The following is a 17,777-nucleotide window of genomic DNA, read 5'->3' on the forward strand; positions in this document are numbered from 1 at the left end:
AATAGACCTTGTACCAGGAGCTGCACCAATAGCTCGTGCTCCATACAGACTCGCACCCAGCGAAATGAAAGAATTACAAAGTCAGTTACAGGAACTTTTAGAGCGTGGTTTCATTCGACCAAGCACATCACCATGGGGAGCTCCTGTTTTGTTTGTCAAGAAGAAAGATGGTACATTCAGGTTGTGTATCGACTACCGAGAGTTGAACAAACTTACCATCAAGAACCGCTACCCACTACCGAGAATCGACGACTTATTTGATCAACTACAAGGCTCGTCTATTTATTTGAAGATCGATTTACGTTCTGGATATCATCAAATGCGGGTGAAGGAGGATGATATTCCAAAGACTGCTTTTAGGACGCGTTACGGTCATTACGAGTTTATGGTTATGCCGTTTGGATTGACTAACGCACCAGCTGTGTTCATGGACCTCATGAACCTAGTGTGTGGGCCATATCTTGACAAGTTTGTCATTGTTTTCATCGATGACATACTTATTTACTCGAAGAATGATCAAGAGCATGAAGAACATTTGAGAAAAGTGCTAGAGTTGCTGAGAAAAGAAAAACTGTACGCTAAGTTTTCAAAGTGTGCATTTTGGTTAGAAGAAGTTCAATTCCTCGGTCACATAGTGAACAAAGAAGGTATTCAGGTGGATCCAGCAAAGATTGAAACCATTGAAAAGTAGGAATCCCCGAAAACTCCGAAACACATACGCCAGTTTTTAGGACTAGCTGGTTACTACAGAAGGTTCATCCAAGACTTTTCCAGAATAGCAAAACCCTTGACTGCATTAACGCATAAAGGGAAGAAATTTGAATGGAAAGATGAACAAGAGAAAGCGTTTCAATTGTTAAAGAAAAAGTTAACTACGGCACCTATATTGTCATTACCTGAAGGGAATGATGATTTTGTGATATATTGTGACGCCTCAAAGCAAGGTCTCAGTTGTGTATTAATGCAACGAACGAAAGTAATTGCTTATGCGTCTAGACAATTGAAGATTCACGAACAGAATTATACGACGCATGATTTGGAATTAGGCACGGTTGTTTTTGCATTAAAGACTTGGAGGCACTACTTATATGGGGTCAAAAGTATTATATATACCGACCACAAAAGTCTTCAACACATATTTAATTAGAAACAACTGAACATGAGGCAGCGCAGGTGGATTGAATTGTTGAATGATTACGACTTTGAGATTCGTTACCACCCAGGAAAGGCAAATGTTGTAGCCGACGCCTTGAGCAGAAAGGACAGAGAACCCATTCGTGTAAAATCTATGAATATAATGATTCACACTAACCTTACTACTCAAATAAAGGAGGCCCAACAAGGAGTTTTAAAAGAGGGAAACTTAAAGGATGAAATACCCAAAGGATTAGAGAAGCATCTTAATAATCGGGAAGACGGAACCCGGTATAGGGCTGAAAGAATTTGGGTACCAAAATTTGGAGATATGAGAGAAATGGTACTTAGAGAAGCTCATAAAACCAGATACTCAATACATCCTGGAACGGGGAAGATGTACAAGGATCTCAAGAAACATTTTTAGTGGCCGGGTATGAAATCGGATGATGCTAAATACGTAGGAGAATGTTTGACATGTTTTAAGGTCAAAGTTGAGCATCAGAAACCATCAGGTCTACTTCAACAACCTGAAATCCTGGAATGGAAATGGGAAAACATTACCATAGATTTCATCACTAAATTGCCAAGGACTGCAAGTGGTTTTGATACTATTTGGGTAATAGTTGATCGTCTCACCAAATCAGCACACTTCCTGCCAATAAGAGAAGATGACAAGATGGAGAAGTTAGCACGACTGTATTTGAAGGAAGTCGTCTTCAGACATGGAATACCAATCTCTATTATCTCTGATAAGGATGGCAGATTTATTTCAAGATTCTGGTAGACATTACAGCAAGCATTAGGAACTCGTCTAGACATGAATACTGCCTATCATCCACAAACTGCTGGGCAGACAGAAAGGACGATACAAATGCTTGAAGACATGCTACGAGCATGTGTTATTGATTTCAGAAACAGTTGGGATCGACATCTACCGTTAGCAGAATTTTCCTACAACAACAGCTACCATTCAAGCATTGAGATGGCGCCGTTTGAAGCACTTTATGGTAGAAAGTGCAGGTCTCCGATTTGTTAGAGTGAAGTGAGGGATAGACAGATTACGGGTCCGGAGATAATACAAGAAACTACCGAGAAGATCATCCAAATTCAACAACGGTTGAAAACCGCCCAAAGTCGATAAAAGAGCTACGCCGACATTAAAAGAAAAGATATAGAATTTGAAAATGGAGAGATGGTCATGCTTAAGGTTGCACCTTGGAATGGCGTTGTTCGATTTGCTAAACGAGGGAAATTAAATCCAAGGTATATAGGACCATTCAATATTATTCATCGTGTCGGACCAGTAGCTTACCGACTTGAATTACCACAACAACTCGCGGCAGTACATAACACTTTCTACGTCTCAAATTTGAAGAAATGTTTTGCTAAAGAAGATCTCACTATTCCGTTAGATGAAATCCAAATCAACGAAAAACTTTAATTCGTCGAAGAACCCGTCGAAATAATGGATCGTGAGGTTAAAAGACTTAAGAAAAACAAGATACCAATTATTAAAGTTCGATGGAATGCTCGTAGAGGACCCGAGTTCACCTGCGAATGAGAAGATTAGATGAAGAAGAAATACCCGCACTTATTTCCAGAAGATACGTCAACACCTCCAACTGCTTAAAATTTCGGGACGAAATTTATTTAACGGGTAGGTACTGTAGTGACCCGAACTTTCCCATGTTTATATATATTAAATGAAATTGTTATTTACATGATTAAGTGTTTCCAACATGTTAAGCAATCAAACTTGTTAAGACTTGATTAATTGAAATAGGTTTCATATAGACAATTGACCATCCAAGTTGACCGGTGATTCACGAACGTTAAAACTTGTAAAAACTATATGATAACATATATATGATTATATATATAGTTAACATGTTATTATGATAAGTAAGTATCTCATTAGGTATTTTAACAATGAGTTATATACATAAAATTGAGTTTATTAAATTAAGAAACTCGAAATGATATATATAACGATTATCGTTATAACAACGTCTTACTAAATACATATGAATCATATTAAGATATTGATACACTATGTTTAATCATGATAAATTATAAGTAAACATGTCATTAAGTGTATTAGCAATGAACTACATATGTAAAAACAAGACTACTAACTTAATGATTTCGAAACGAGACATATATGTAACGATTATCGTTGTAACAACATTTAACTGTATACATATCATACTAAGATATATTAATATATCATAATATCATGATAATGTAATAATTTAACATCTCTTTAGATATAATAAACAATGGGTTAACAACATTTAACAAGATCGTTAACCTAAAGGTTTCAAAACAACATTTACATCTAACGACTAACGATGACTTAACGGCTTAGTTAAAATGTATATACATGTAGTGTTTTAATATGTATTCATACACTTTTGAAAGACTTCAAGACACTTATCAAAATACTTCTACTTAACAAAAATGCTTACAATTACATCCTCGTTCAGTTTCATCAACAATTCTACTCGTATGCACCCGTATTCGTACTCGTACAATACACAGCTTTTAGATGTATATACTATTGGTATATACACTCCAATGATCAGCTTTTAGCAGCCCATGTGAGTCACCTAACACATGTAAGAACCATCATTTGGCAACTAGCATGAAATATCTCATAAAATTACAAAAATATTAGTAATCATTCATGACTTATTTACATGTAAACAAAATTACACATCCTTTATATCTAACCCATATACCAACGACCAAAAACACCTACAAACACTTTCATTCTTCAATTTTCTTCATCTAATTGATCTCTCTCAAGTTCTATCTTCAAGTTCTAAGTGTTCTTCATAAATTCTATAAGTTCTAGTTTCATAAAATCAAGATGATTCCAAGTTTGCTAGCTTACTTCCAATCTTGTAAAGTGATCATCCAACCTCAAGAAATCATTCTTATTTACAGTAAGATATCTTTATAATACAAGGTAATACTCATATTCAAACTTTGATTCAATTTCTATAACTATAACAATCTTATTTCGAGTGAAAATCTTACTTGAACTTGTTTCCGTGTCATGATTCTACTTCAAGAACTTTCAAGCCATCCAAGGATCCTTTGAAGCTAGATCTATTTTTCTCATTTCCAGTAGGGTTATCCACAAAACCTGAGGTAGTAATGATGTTCATAACATCATTCGATTCATATATATAAAACTACCTTATTCGAAGGTTTAAACTTGAAATCACTAGAACATAGTTTAGTTAATTCTAAACTTGTTCGCAAACAAAAGTTAATTCTTCTAACTTGACTTTTAAAATCAACTAGACACATGTTCTATATCTATATGATATGCTAACTTAATGATTTAAAACCTGAAAACACGAAAAACACCGTAAAACCGGATATACGCCGTCGTAGTAACACCGCGGGCTATTTTGGGTTAGTTAATTAAAAACTATGATAAATTTTGATTTAAAAGTTATTCTTCTGAGAAAATAATTTTTCTTATGAACATGAAACTATATCCAAAAGTCATGGTTAAACTCAAAGTGGAAGTATGTTTTCCAAAATGGTCATCTAGACGTCGTTCTTTCGACTGAAATGACTACCTTTACAAAAATGACTTGTAACCTGTATTTCCGACTATAAACTTGTACTTTTTATGTTTAGATTCATAAACTTAAGTTCAATATGAAACCATAGCAACTTGAAACACTCAAAACGGATTTAAAACGAATACGTTATGGGTAAAACAAGATTGGATATTTTTGCTTGTTGTAGGTACGTGAAAATTGGTAACAAATCTATATTAATCATATCCTAGCTAACTTATAAAATATTATACATGTATTCTAATATATTATGTAATCTTGGGATACCATAGACACGTATGCAAATGTTTTGACATATCATATCGACCCATCTATATATATTATTTGGAACAACCATAGACACTCTATATGCAGTAATGTTGGAGTTAGCTATACAGAGTTGAGGTTGATTCTAAAAAAATATATACTTTGAGTTGTGATCTAGCCTGAGACGTGTATACACTGGGTCGTGGATTGATTCAAGATAATATATATCAATTTATTTCTGTACATCTAACTATGGACAACTACTTGTAGGTTACTAACGAGGACATCTGACTTAATAAACTTAAAACATCAAAATGTATTAAAAGTGTTGTAAATATATTTTGAACATACTTTGATATATATGTACATATTTGTTATAGGTTCGTGAATCAACCAGTGACCAAGTCTTACTTCCCGACGAAGTAAAAATCTGTAAAAGTGAGTTATAGTCTCACTTTTAAAATATAATATTTTGGGAGGAGAATACATGCAGTTTTATAAATATTTTATGAAACAGACACAAGTAAATGAAACTACATTATATGGGTGAATGATCGAAGCCGAATATGCCCCTTTTGCTTGGTAGCCTAAGAATTAGTAAACCGATCTACTAACTGACGTGAATCCTAAAGATAGATCTATTGGGCCTAACGAACCCCATCCAAAGTACCGGATGCTTTAGTACTTCGAATTCATTTTTATCATTTCCGAAGGATTTCCCGGAATGATAGCGGATATTCTTATATGCATCTTGTTAATGTCGGTTACCAGGTGTTCACCATATGAATGAATTTTATCTCTATGTATGGAATGTATATTGAAATATGAAATCTTGTGGTCTATTATTATGATTTAATAATATATAGGTTAAACCTATAACTCACCAACATTTTTGTTGACATTTTAAGCATGTTTATTCTCAGGTGATTATTAAGAGCTTCCGCTGTTGCATACTAAAATAAGGACAAGATTTGGAGTCCATGCTTGTATGATATTATGTAAAAACTGCATTCAAAAACGTATTTTTGATGTAATATATTCTTATTGTAAACCATTATGTAATGGTCGTGTGTAAATGGTATATTTTAGATTATCATTATTTGATAATCTACGTAATGCTTTTTAAACCTTTATCGATAAAATAAAGGTTATGGTTGTTTTAAAAATGAATGCAGTCTTTGAAAAACGTCTCATATAGAGGTCAAAACCTCGCGACGTAATCAATTAATATGGAACGTTTATAATCAATATGAACGGGACATTTCACTTGCGGCCTGCTTATGTTGCTTGCATAATGCTCAATCCCCTTCAGCTTCTACTCTTTTTGTTTTTTAATGTTACTAGTGGGCAATGCTCGTGCGTTGCACGACTTGCTCCAAATTTTAATATTTTAAAATTTATGTATCGAATCATTAGTGAGCAAGAGTTGACAACCATAAAAAAGATAAAAACAACTATCAAAAAAATCGCACTCATATACACACAAATCAAATGTACATCTTTAAGTGAATTCTAAACAATTACGTAAAATAAGATAATAATTCATTTCACACCAATTACATCTTAATGAAGTATATATATATATATATATATATATATATATATATATATATATATATATATATATATATATATATATATATATATATATATATATATATAATGCTAATGTGATGGATGTATGTTTGACACTGAAAGAAAAAATCATTCATGATGACGATGATGAGGAATAACTAATGTCTATAAAACTCTATCAATTACTTCAATTGTAAAGTATGACTAACTTTGAAATGAAAAATGAGTATTTCACAAATGAAAATGGATATTTATAGATAACAATGTATCAAAGTAGTTAGCTATCTATTATAAGAAAATGAAAAGATTAAAACTAATATATTTATTATAAGAAAAATGAAAGGCTTGAAACTTGAAACTTATCTATTTATTATAGGAAAAATGAAAGGTTAAAAGTTAGATATTTAATAAAATGAAAAATAAAAGAAACTAATTAGCTTAATAAACATTTAATAAATTTAACTTATGTCATAAATAATACTATTATTTCATTAATTACATTTTCATTATGCTAATAGCTTAATGATGAAAGATGATCAACTACAATAGTCACCTATACCAATTCTTTAGTAGTTCATTACCCAATTACAAACGGTAATATGCTATGAATGTTGATATAAATCTATCTTTAAGTCTATATATTTATTAAAATTGGTAGATTAGTTTTAAAACTTTTTAACTATGATAATATAAATTTATTTATAAGTCTATAAATTTATTAGTATGGGTAGATTTTAATTTTAACTTTTTTCCTATGATGATAAAGGCAAAAAGTAATTCATACTTATAAAAATCAAGAGTTAATTTATTCACAAATGATACGTATTTAATAATTTAATAATCATTATATTCATAAACAATTCATAATTTTTTACTTTACTATTTTATATCTTTTTAATTTAGTTAATTCTATTTATTACAACATACTTAATTTTGTAGGACTCAAAATATATAGATATAGATAGTAAAAGTATAAACTTAAGTGATTATATTAGGTAAAAAAAATTATAGTAATTGAGTTGGGTTAATGAGCATATTTATGACTTTATATATATATATATATATATATATATATATATATATATATATATATATATATATATATATATATATATATATATATATAATAGAATTATAAACTTTTACCATGTTATTAAGTAGTTATATAGAGTAAAATAAAAAAATAATAGTAATTGAGTTGGGTTAATGAGCATATTTATGACACATAGAGTGATATATATATATATATATATATATATATATATATATATATATATATATATATATATATATATATATATATATATATATATATAGAGAGAGAGAGAGAGAGAGATACTAAAATTATAAACTTTTACCATGTTGTTAAGTGGTTATATTGAGTAAAAAATAATGGTAATTGAGTTGGGTTAATTAGCATATTTATGACATTTGGAGTCAATATATATATATATATATATATATATATATATATATATATATATATATATATATATATATATATATATATATATATATACACACACATATTTAGTGGCTAAAAAATAACTTACGTTACTTAGAAATTGAAAGGTTTATATATTTATTGATTATTAATTACTTAAAATTTATTTATGACATTTTTATTTAATATGATTTTTATTTTATTTTTTACTTTTTTACCATAATAATTTTAACCTTTTTTACCAGTATATTAAATTACGTGGGTAAGTTTTATTGAATTAAACTTATTTAATACACCATACTTACGATTCTAGGACTCAATTACTATATATATATATATATATATATATATATATATATATATATATATATATATATATATATATATATATATATATATATATATATAGATGATAGATGTTGCTTTTCAAAATAATTTTTTTTTTTGAAAGGCTGCATATGTATTATATATATAAAAAAACTGTACGATTATTTTCGCAGCAAACAAAAATTGCAAAACAAATCCACAAATACAACACAATTTCTATACTATTGGTACACAAACTATACAATTTACAATGTAATCTCAAAAAAATCAGCCCGGATCAATATTGAACAAGTCCGGGAAGCCTAATTCTCTCGGGTTTGAAAGCCATTGAAGCCAAGAGAGGGGATGTTTCTTTGACCGGTTAGAAATCCACTCAAACGTCTTTACTTGAATTTCGCATATGACCTTTGAAGGTGCCCATGAGTCTTTACCAAACCTCAACCAAACACTTTGAGGTTCCTATTCTTCAAAATATGGTACCCGGTAGCCCAGTGAACCGCTTGCCAAGCTTTCTTCAAGGAACCCGACATGAGACTATCACCATCACCTAGGAATGTGTTTGTGATATTCATATTACCCAGTATGGGGTCTAAATGAGTGGTTCATGAGTTGCTCTGTTACTGAAAAATTCAGCACTATTTTTCTTGTTCTCTCAGCTTGTTTCAAGTGAGGTCTCATGCCTATTGCTCATTCGAAATTTTGTGCTGGTTATCATTATGTATATTGTATACTCTTATCTATAATATCTAATAAATCTCTATAATGATGATGTTATAAATAAGGATTATTCAAGCTTAAAAAAAATTTAAAAATAAAAGGAAAAATTCTAAGCCCTCTTGATGATGTCATTAAAATAATTAATTATATTTAAGAAAAATATGAACATGTTAATTGTATAATATATGAAGCATTTTGTACAACCTTATGATAAAACACCTACATGACTGTGATGACCCGGAAATTTCTGACCAAATTTAAACTTAATCTTTGTATGATTAACATTTCCGACACGATAAGCAAAGTCTGTAAAACTGAATCTCAAAATTTGTGAACTACTTTTATATATTTAAATACCCTTCGGTTGTTTTCGACGATTCGCGAACAATTATATGAAAATAGATACATATATACTATAACTTGAAAGGTAACAATGTATTAATTGTTTGATACCGTACATTAAACTTATTGGTTTAAATATCTATTTGAATATATATGATAAGTTGAAATATTTATTATTAAAATTTATTTATAAATAACTTCCAATGTGTATTTAAAAACTGATTTATGTATATTAAAAAGATATATACGTATATAAAATTTCAAGTTATTTAGTAAACGATAGTAACATTCATTTATTGATTTGATTGATATTTAGATAAGTTAACAAAAGCGTTTAAGATGAACCAGTAAAACACTAATTTGCTACAGTATTTTCAAATTGCTACAGTACCCAAAATGCTACGGAGTTTTCGAAAATCACTATTTGTTACAGTAAAAAATGACTTTGCTACAGTAACTTTACTACAGTAAAACACTATTTCAAAATGAAAATGTATGTATTATATATATATATATATATATATATATATATATATATATATATATATATATATATATATATTAACAAATAGTGAGACGATGATTTATAGAAGTAAATGACCAAAACACTCAAATGTATAAGTTATACCTCGAGTGGTATGGTTTAGAGATAATTTAAGACTATATTTTAACAAAGGTACGAGTCACGAAACGTAAAAAGCGAGTTTTCTAAGTGTACGAAAATGCGTTCGAGAAACCGGAACCGGGACATAAGTCGAGTAACAACGTACGACTTATCGGAATGAAAATTACAAGTCAACTATGCACGTGAATTTAATATAATATATAATTAATTATATAAATTATATATATTATATATATATTTAAATATTATGTCGACAAACAAAGAAACAAAAATATGTGAGCTGGTATCCTGGGCCATGCGATCGCATGGCCATTACACACAGAAACCATGCGAGCGCATGGTGTCTGAAATCTGGCCAACTCTATAAAAGTTCGAACGTTTCTGATTTTTGATGCATTTATTTCTCTTTCACACTCTTATATTTATATTTATTATTATTATTATTATTATTATTATTATTATTATTATTATTATTATTATTATTATTATTATTATTATTATTATTATTATTATTATTATTAAGATTAATAATATAATTAATCTTATTATTATTAGTAGTATTATACATAAAATACTACGACGAGGTTATGAGCGTGTCACTTTCAAAATGAGTTTTCGAGCGGGATAAAGCTAAGGAAATTATGGGTTATTGCCAAGGAGGTTATGGGTAATGTTCGGGGGTATAATTATGAATCAAATCTAGTGTTTATCATCTCTGTTGCGTCTACGTACTTTTCTGAAATATTGAATCACAATATTGATACGTAAGCATTTATATTTTATCTTTTATAAATTAATAGTGTATACATGTCTAGTGCTCGAGTATATATATTTATACATGCTTGTATGCTAAGTTTCCTCGTTAAACAGTTTATGATGTACTACGAATTAAATACATATATTACTGGTAAAAGGTATATGATATACATGTTTTTGGAAAACTGACGAAAAATCAATAACTTTTCATTTAGATATCGAATAATTTCGATGAACGGATTAAAAGATATGAGCAACTGAATTATGATTGAAGTTAATTGAAATTGCTTTTGAATCTACAATTAAGATTTAAACAACTTGTTTACGAGATTGATAAATTGGATTTTTGAATATTACCAACCGAGTAAATGAATCCTTATATAAGGTACGTCTCGTTTTGTTAAACTATTGTCAAAATTGACTTTTTGAAACAACATTGGATAACTTTTGTATGTCGATATCGAGCATTAGGATTGTGATACACTATGACCTGACCTAGCTTGATAAACATTTATTGACCAACATATGTTCTCTAGGTTGAGATCTACGGTTATTTGGTAATTCGAGTTTCGGTCACATTTTGGTGAACGACTTTATATGCTGCTAAGGTGAGTTTCATTTGCTCCCTTTTTAATTGCTTTTGCAATCTATATTTTTGGGCTGAGAATACATGCAAATGTTTTAATAACTGTTTTACAATAATTATAAAGTGTGAGTTTCATTTGCTCCCTTTTTAATTGCTTTTGCAATCTATATTTTTGGGCTGAGAATACATGCACTTTATTTTAAACGCAATGGATACAAGTACATACTAAATTCTACACTGAGTTTGAACCGAAAATCCCTTAGCTTTGGTAACTAGTACTGCCAGTTATAAGAACTGGTATTCGCGAGTAGTTGTATATGGATCCATAGGGCTTGATATCCCCATCCGAGCTAGAGCACTAGCCTTTTAACGGACGTATGCTATTTGAGAAGCGTACACGTTGGTTTGCGTGTATTATTGAGATGATTATACAAAGGGTACAAATTATATATACGTTAAGTTTAGTTACCAGGGTGCTCAATCTTGTAGAATATTTTGATAAACGTTTCTGGATGAAACAACTGAAATCTTGTGATCCACCTTTATATACAGATTATACGAAACATTAAAACTATGAACTCACCAACCTTTGTGCTGACACTTGTTAGCATGTTTATTCTTAGGTTTCCTAGAAGTCTTCCGCTGTTTGCTTAGATGTTAGACAAGCTATGTGCATGGAGTCTTACATGACATATTTTTCAAGGAAACGTTGCATTCACCAAATCATCACCATGTATCTTATTTTGACTGCATTGTCAACGGAAGTACTGTTGTAAACTATTATTTATGGTGATTGTCTATATGTAGAAATCATCAGATGTCGAAAACCTTTGATTTAAATATTCATTTATGGTGTGCCTTTTCAAAAGAATGCAATGTTTATAAAACGTATCATATAGAGGTCAAATACCTCGCAATGAAATCAATGAATAACGTGTTCGTCCATATGGATTTGGAGCGATCGTCACAATGACCATATTTACAATATTTAAAGCATTATGTACAACTTTATGGTAAAACACCCTCATGACCATATTTACAATATTTGAAGCATTATGTACAACTTTATGATAAAGCGTCCACATGACTATATGTACAACTTTAAAACAAATTATACAATCTTCTACAAAACACCCAATTAATACATGTACAAATTTTAAAGCATATTATACAATCTTCATATAATGATTGTATTTAATTTTTAAAATAATTTCAAAAGACATTTGTTATTACTGATAATTGTTATCAAAAAAGTATATAAATACTTAATTTTTAAGAAAACTTTATTATTATTATAATTATTTTTATTATTATAATTATAATTATAATAATTATTATTGTTATATTATTAATATTCAATTATGGATTCTCTTTACGGGATTAATTACGTTACATATGTATGTGAAAATACATGTCTCTATATGTTTGTAAAAACAACGACATGTTTCTTAGTCAAAATCCGTAGTTCCACGGGTCATTAAACTATATGATTTTAACATTAATATTCACTTAATACATAAAATATATCATTAAACTATTTCGCTTAAACAAATCCGACGGGTCATTTCACTAGTGTATCTCGTATATTCATTTATAATCAACGGAATACACCTCGCTTTAAAATAAATAAATAATTAAAATGGAAGTCTAGTACAATTTTGTTTTTGTGTAATTTTATTTACACATTTAGGTGTACCAATAAAATATAGAGTGAGAACAAGGAAATTGAAAAATAGAATTATTGTAATTGATAGATATGATTTGTCATTTATACATATAAATATTAAATGTCATTTACTATTTGTCATCTAATGAGCCCAAGTGGTGATCTCATCTTGCTTGATGGGAGAGAGGGAGCTTCCGGACCACCTTTTCCAGCCAGATAGCGAGCGATCACTCAACAATGAACACTAACTGAAAGCGGCCGGGAATGAGCCTGTCATTTCGCCTTTGGCTACTTGTTCCTTGACCTATAATAAAACATGAGGTTCTCGGCGATGTAATAAACTTAAAAACAAAGTTTTGGGTTCGATTAGTTCTCTTTGTTTGCAGGAGTCTGATGAGGATATTACTATTGATAAGGAGGCTCAAGGTTGTTCGATTGGTAACCAAGGTGAAGCCTCTATCGCTGGCCCGTCCGGATGTGCCCCTGATGATAGTGTTAATGTTTTTGATGATGGTCAAGCGGTTGCTAGCATTGATCCCGTGAACAAGAGCGCCGTTTTTATAGAGTATATGAAGAATTTCGATGGTCCTCGAGTGGAAGGCAAACGTATTGGTTACAAAACGATTTCGAAACCTAGGAAAGTGAAGATCAAAAAAGTACATGGGCCAGAACTTCGTAACTTTAATGTGGAAGGAATGTGATTTTTCAGTTAGTTTTCGGTTTGATATGGTCGTTTACTTTCTTTTGTAAACTTGTGTCTTGTTGGTTTGATATGTCTTTAGATAGTTATTTAGTTTTAGGTTCTTGTTGGTTTTTGTTGTGTTGGCATGATTCGTTGCTTTCGTTTGAGTTGTATTCTTCATGTCTCAAGTTATATAGTTTTTGTTTTTTTCCACACACACAAAAAAAAAAAAAAAAAAAAAAGAATTAGAAGTATTAATTAGCCAACATAAAAAACTTTTTTTGTAATTACTTTTGAAAGTAGCACGTCAATTTTACTATTTGCAATTGACCCTTGATTTTCTTAACTTAAAACCAGCAAATTTACCATTTTTATCTCCTTTGGGCTAATAAAATGTCATGAAACCAGAAAATTCATGTGACAACAAAAATGGTTGTTTAAGGTTCATTGTCTTTGGAAAATTGTGACGTAGTTCAGCGGTTGGTGGTCTGCCTCCTTTAGGGGAGGTTAGGAGTTCGACCCCCGTTGGCTACATATTAAAAACACAATTTCATCCCTGCCATGAAGTATCCACCCATGGCACCTTTCCCATATCGTTTGTGGGGTGGGGGGGTAAAGGGGAGGGGGGTTTTACTTGGCCGTGCCCTTGGATCGGTTTCAAGGTTTCCTCCCGGGCAGCGATGGGGGCGCGGGTTTATCGCTGCATCGGCATAGTCGAAACGGAAGATGATCGCAACGGGTGGTTAAAGTCCCCCTCGGGTGATCCCAATCGCTGTTCAAAAAATAAATAATAAAAAAAAAAGGTTTATTGTCTTTTTCTTTGTATAACATGCCCAGGCGACATCAACATAAAATTCTAAATGCTACTCCTTGCTTATTCAGTTAAGATTTTCATTTTGTCTAGATTGACGATTAAAAATTAATTTTTACCAATCAAATAACATATTAATTACTTTATCGATCATGTATAACAGGATACATGTTAGGAAAAACTCATTTATTATTTGAGATGAAAAAAAGGTTAGATCGGCGGGGAAACTTTAACCCCGTGCACCCTTTGGATGCCAACTGCCTACCGGGTCGTGTGCAGTCCCAGACAAGTGTGGTCGGAACCAACCTCTGTTCCAGCGCAAAAACTCATTTATTATTCATTCTAACAAATTGATATAGCTAAATTCGGATATGATATATTGGCAATGCAAGCCATAACTTTTGGGTAATGGTTAAGCATCTATGACACTTCATATTTTTTTTTTTTTTTAACAACAAACAAACTTTATTATATATTGAATAATAATAAGACATTTACAAGCGCCATGTTCTATCAAAATGAGAAAATTACAACTATGTAAACGATAAAACAAGATTTAACAGCTAAAAAACGAAAGATATAGCCCGCCGGTATCGTGGGAAAACGCTTTGGTCTGTTCATTATCATTAAGGGGGAGATTTTACTTGAGAAGATAAGCTAAGATGGAAACGAAGCACAATGTTGGCAATTCAACGACAAAGCACCTCGAACCATCCCAATTTCTCTCCTTCAAAACGACTACTCCGGGAGTGGGGCAAAAAACCTACATGGAGGGTATATCTATTAGCTAACTCAAGAGCGCCTAAAAACATTCGCCAACGAGGATAGGGGACATGAGACTCATCGATCCCATTCAAGATTGAGATACTTGCATCTGTTAGATATCCAATCGAAGCTTTTGAGCTGAATTTCTTAGAAGACTAGATCACTTCATATTAATATAAAGTTTATATGAAGGAAATCAATTTATTAATGGAAATATATAGTTTATATGAGAAATATTAAGTTTATAATTAATGTTTTAAGTATAGTCTTAAGAGTTATGGAAATATGAAGTTTATATGAAGGTTATTATTTTCCATGATATATATACTAGCTAATGAATTTAAATCATTTTGCCGAAAAAAATTCTAAACACTAGTGTTAAAAGTTCAATTTAATTTACATTAAAATTTAAATATGTATGATATATTTACTCGTATTTGAATCCCACCTTTGTGTATAAATACTTTCAACCCTCTATCTCTCACTCCCTCCCTCTTGTTCCACTACTACTACAACTAAGTTTATGTGATTATGGTATGTCCAATTTAAAACATTTTTACTAAATTTTGTATGCCTCGTATTCTTATAACTCGTTAATTATTCATTATCAATATATAGAATTTTGAAATATGTGCAAGGTACTTGATTAATTATTACATATGAATATAGGGAATTCGAAAGCCGCATTGGTTAGAGTCTCTTTACACGCAGAAATTCTTCGAGGCATGCTCAATTCATGAACACGCCAAGAAGAACGAGAAGAATATTTGTTGTGTCGATTGTTGCATTAGCATATGTCCACACTGTTACCACGCTCATCGGTTCCATAGATTACTTCAAATTCGACGTTATGTATATCATGAAGTTGTACGGCTAGATGATCTAGAAAGACTTATCGACTGCTCAAACGTTCAAGTAAGAATCGTATCAAAAACAAGAATTAATACAATTCTCTAACAAATTAGCATAATTCTTATAAGTGGATTATATATTATATATTACTTTTTTTTTTATTTGAAAGTTCAAATCATTCTTATAAGTGGATTATATATTATATATTACTTGTTGACCATTTGGCCAATAATATGTTGTTTGAATTACCAGGCATATACCATTAATAGTGCAAAAGTGATTTTTATCAAGAAGAGACCTCAAAATAGACAATTTAAGAGTGCAGGGAACTATTGCACTTCTTGTGATAGAAGCCTTCAAGAACCCTTCATCCATTGCTCTTTAGGGTGTAAGGTATATCTATATCTATACACAATATATATTAATTCAATTCATATAATTTTGTATCGCGTGGGTGAGTTAGTCTCCGTAGATGATACCAAACTATTAAAAAAATTCATATTATTTGTAATTTTGGAAGAGAATAAAAAGAACTAGTATTGACTCAATTTAGTTTATAGAATTAAAATTCAAAGTTATAACATAATAAGATTCAATTCACAAATATTAGGAAATTAGATTATTTCCAATTTTGGTGTTCATTGAAGTTATTGATATGATCATCACTTAACATAGTTAGAATCAGTAAACAAGTAATGTTGTTGCATTATGTAGTATATATACATTGATTGATTGGCATTCATTAATTGAGTTTATCTGTAAAAAATGATAGGTGGATTTTGTGCTCAAACATTATAGGGACCTAACACCATTCCTAAGGGTTTGTAACTCATTACAACTTGGTCCTGATTTCTTCATTCCTAATCCGAATGATAGTGGGGACGATGGCATGACAAACGAGACACCTCGTTCAACAATCGTGGACTTGGATGACCCGATGAGCACAGAATCAGGTTCATCCGGATCCGAAACAATGAGCGTGATGTGCACCGGGTTCGTAAGGAAAAAAAGAAGTGGACTCGTGTATTCTTGTGAAAGGTTTTCTAGTAAAGTTCATTCTGAAGAAGATATGGCTACAAGTATGAGTAGAAGAAAAGGTGTTCCACAAAGATCACCAATGTGTTGAGAAATATATAAATAAAATCAATATTAGTTACGGAGTAACGTCCTTTTATTTTTATTTATATTTATATTTATATTTTTTGGTTCAAGTATTATGGGACACGTTCATTCATGCAACTAATCTCTCTTGATGTTTTTTATGGGTTAAATTAATTATTACTTGGTCGGGGTGTTTTGTGTTAAGGGTTTCACGTGATCCCCAATTCCAAGTCCACCATTTCTTATGATTTATCATATTATTTTAAACTAAAAAAATATGAATGAATTAAGTTAAGGTGTAAATAAGTCTAAGGGTATGTTTGGCGGAGCAGCTTATGAGAGCTTCTAGGAGCTTGAGCTTATGATTTTAATAAGCTTCAAGTAATAAGCTTCGTTTGATAGACATAAAAAATAGAGCTTATGAAAATCATAAGCTCTGAAAAAATAAGCTACTTCTAGTAGCTTATGAAAAAAAGTATAGCTTATGAATTGAAAATTAAACTCCAGCTAGTTTACCAAACACTTATAAAAAATAATAAGGTCCAG

At 30.7% G+C, this 17,777-nt stretch overlaps 1 protein-coding gene across 1 annotated transcript in view; it reads left to right on the forward strand.

Annotated features, from left to right (window-relative positions):
* Positions 1–17,256, forward strand: part of LOC139901910 (protein RGF1 INDUCIBLE TRANSCRIPTION FACTOR 1-like) — a 43,657-nt gene extending 26,401 nt beyond the window's left edge. Inside the window, exons 2-5 of the mRNA XM_071884574.1 lie at positions 13,407–13,676; positions 15,948–16,193; positions 16,383–16,523; positions 16,903–17,256. Of these exons, the coding sequence (XP_071740675.1) occupies positions 13,407–13,676; positions 15,948–16,193; positions 16,383–16,523; positions 16,903–17,256 (1,011 nt within the window). The remainder of the gene's footprint in view (positions 1–13,406; positions 13,677–15,947; positions 16,194–16,382; positions 16,524–16,902) is intronic.
* Positions 17,257–17,777: the final 521 nt, after the last annotated feature.

This window comes from Rutidosis leptorrhynchoides, chromosome 3 (assembly GCF_046630445.1).
Source record: "Rutidosis leptorrhynchoides isolate AG116_Rl617_1_P2 chromosome 3, CSIRO_AGI_Rlap_v1, whole genome shotgun sequence".
Taxonomy (NCBI): Eukaryota; Viridiplantae; Streptophyta; class Magnoliopsida; order Asterales; family Asteraceae; genus Rutidosis; species Rutidosis leptorrhynchoides.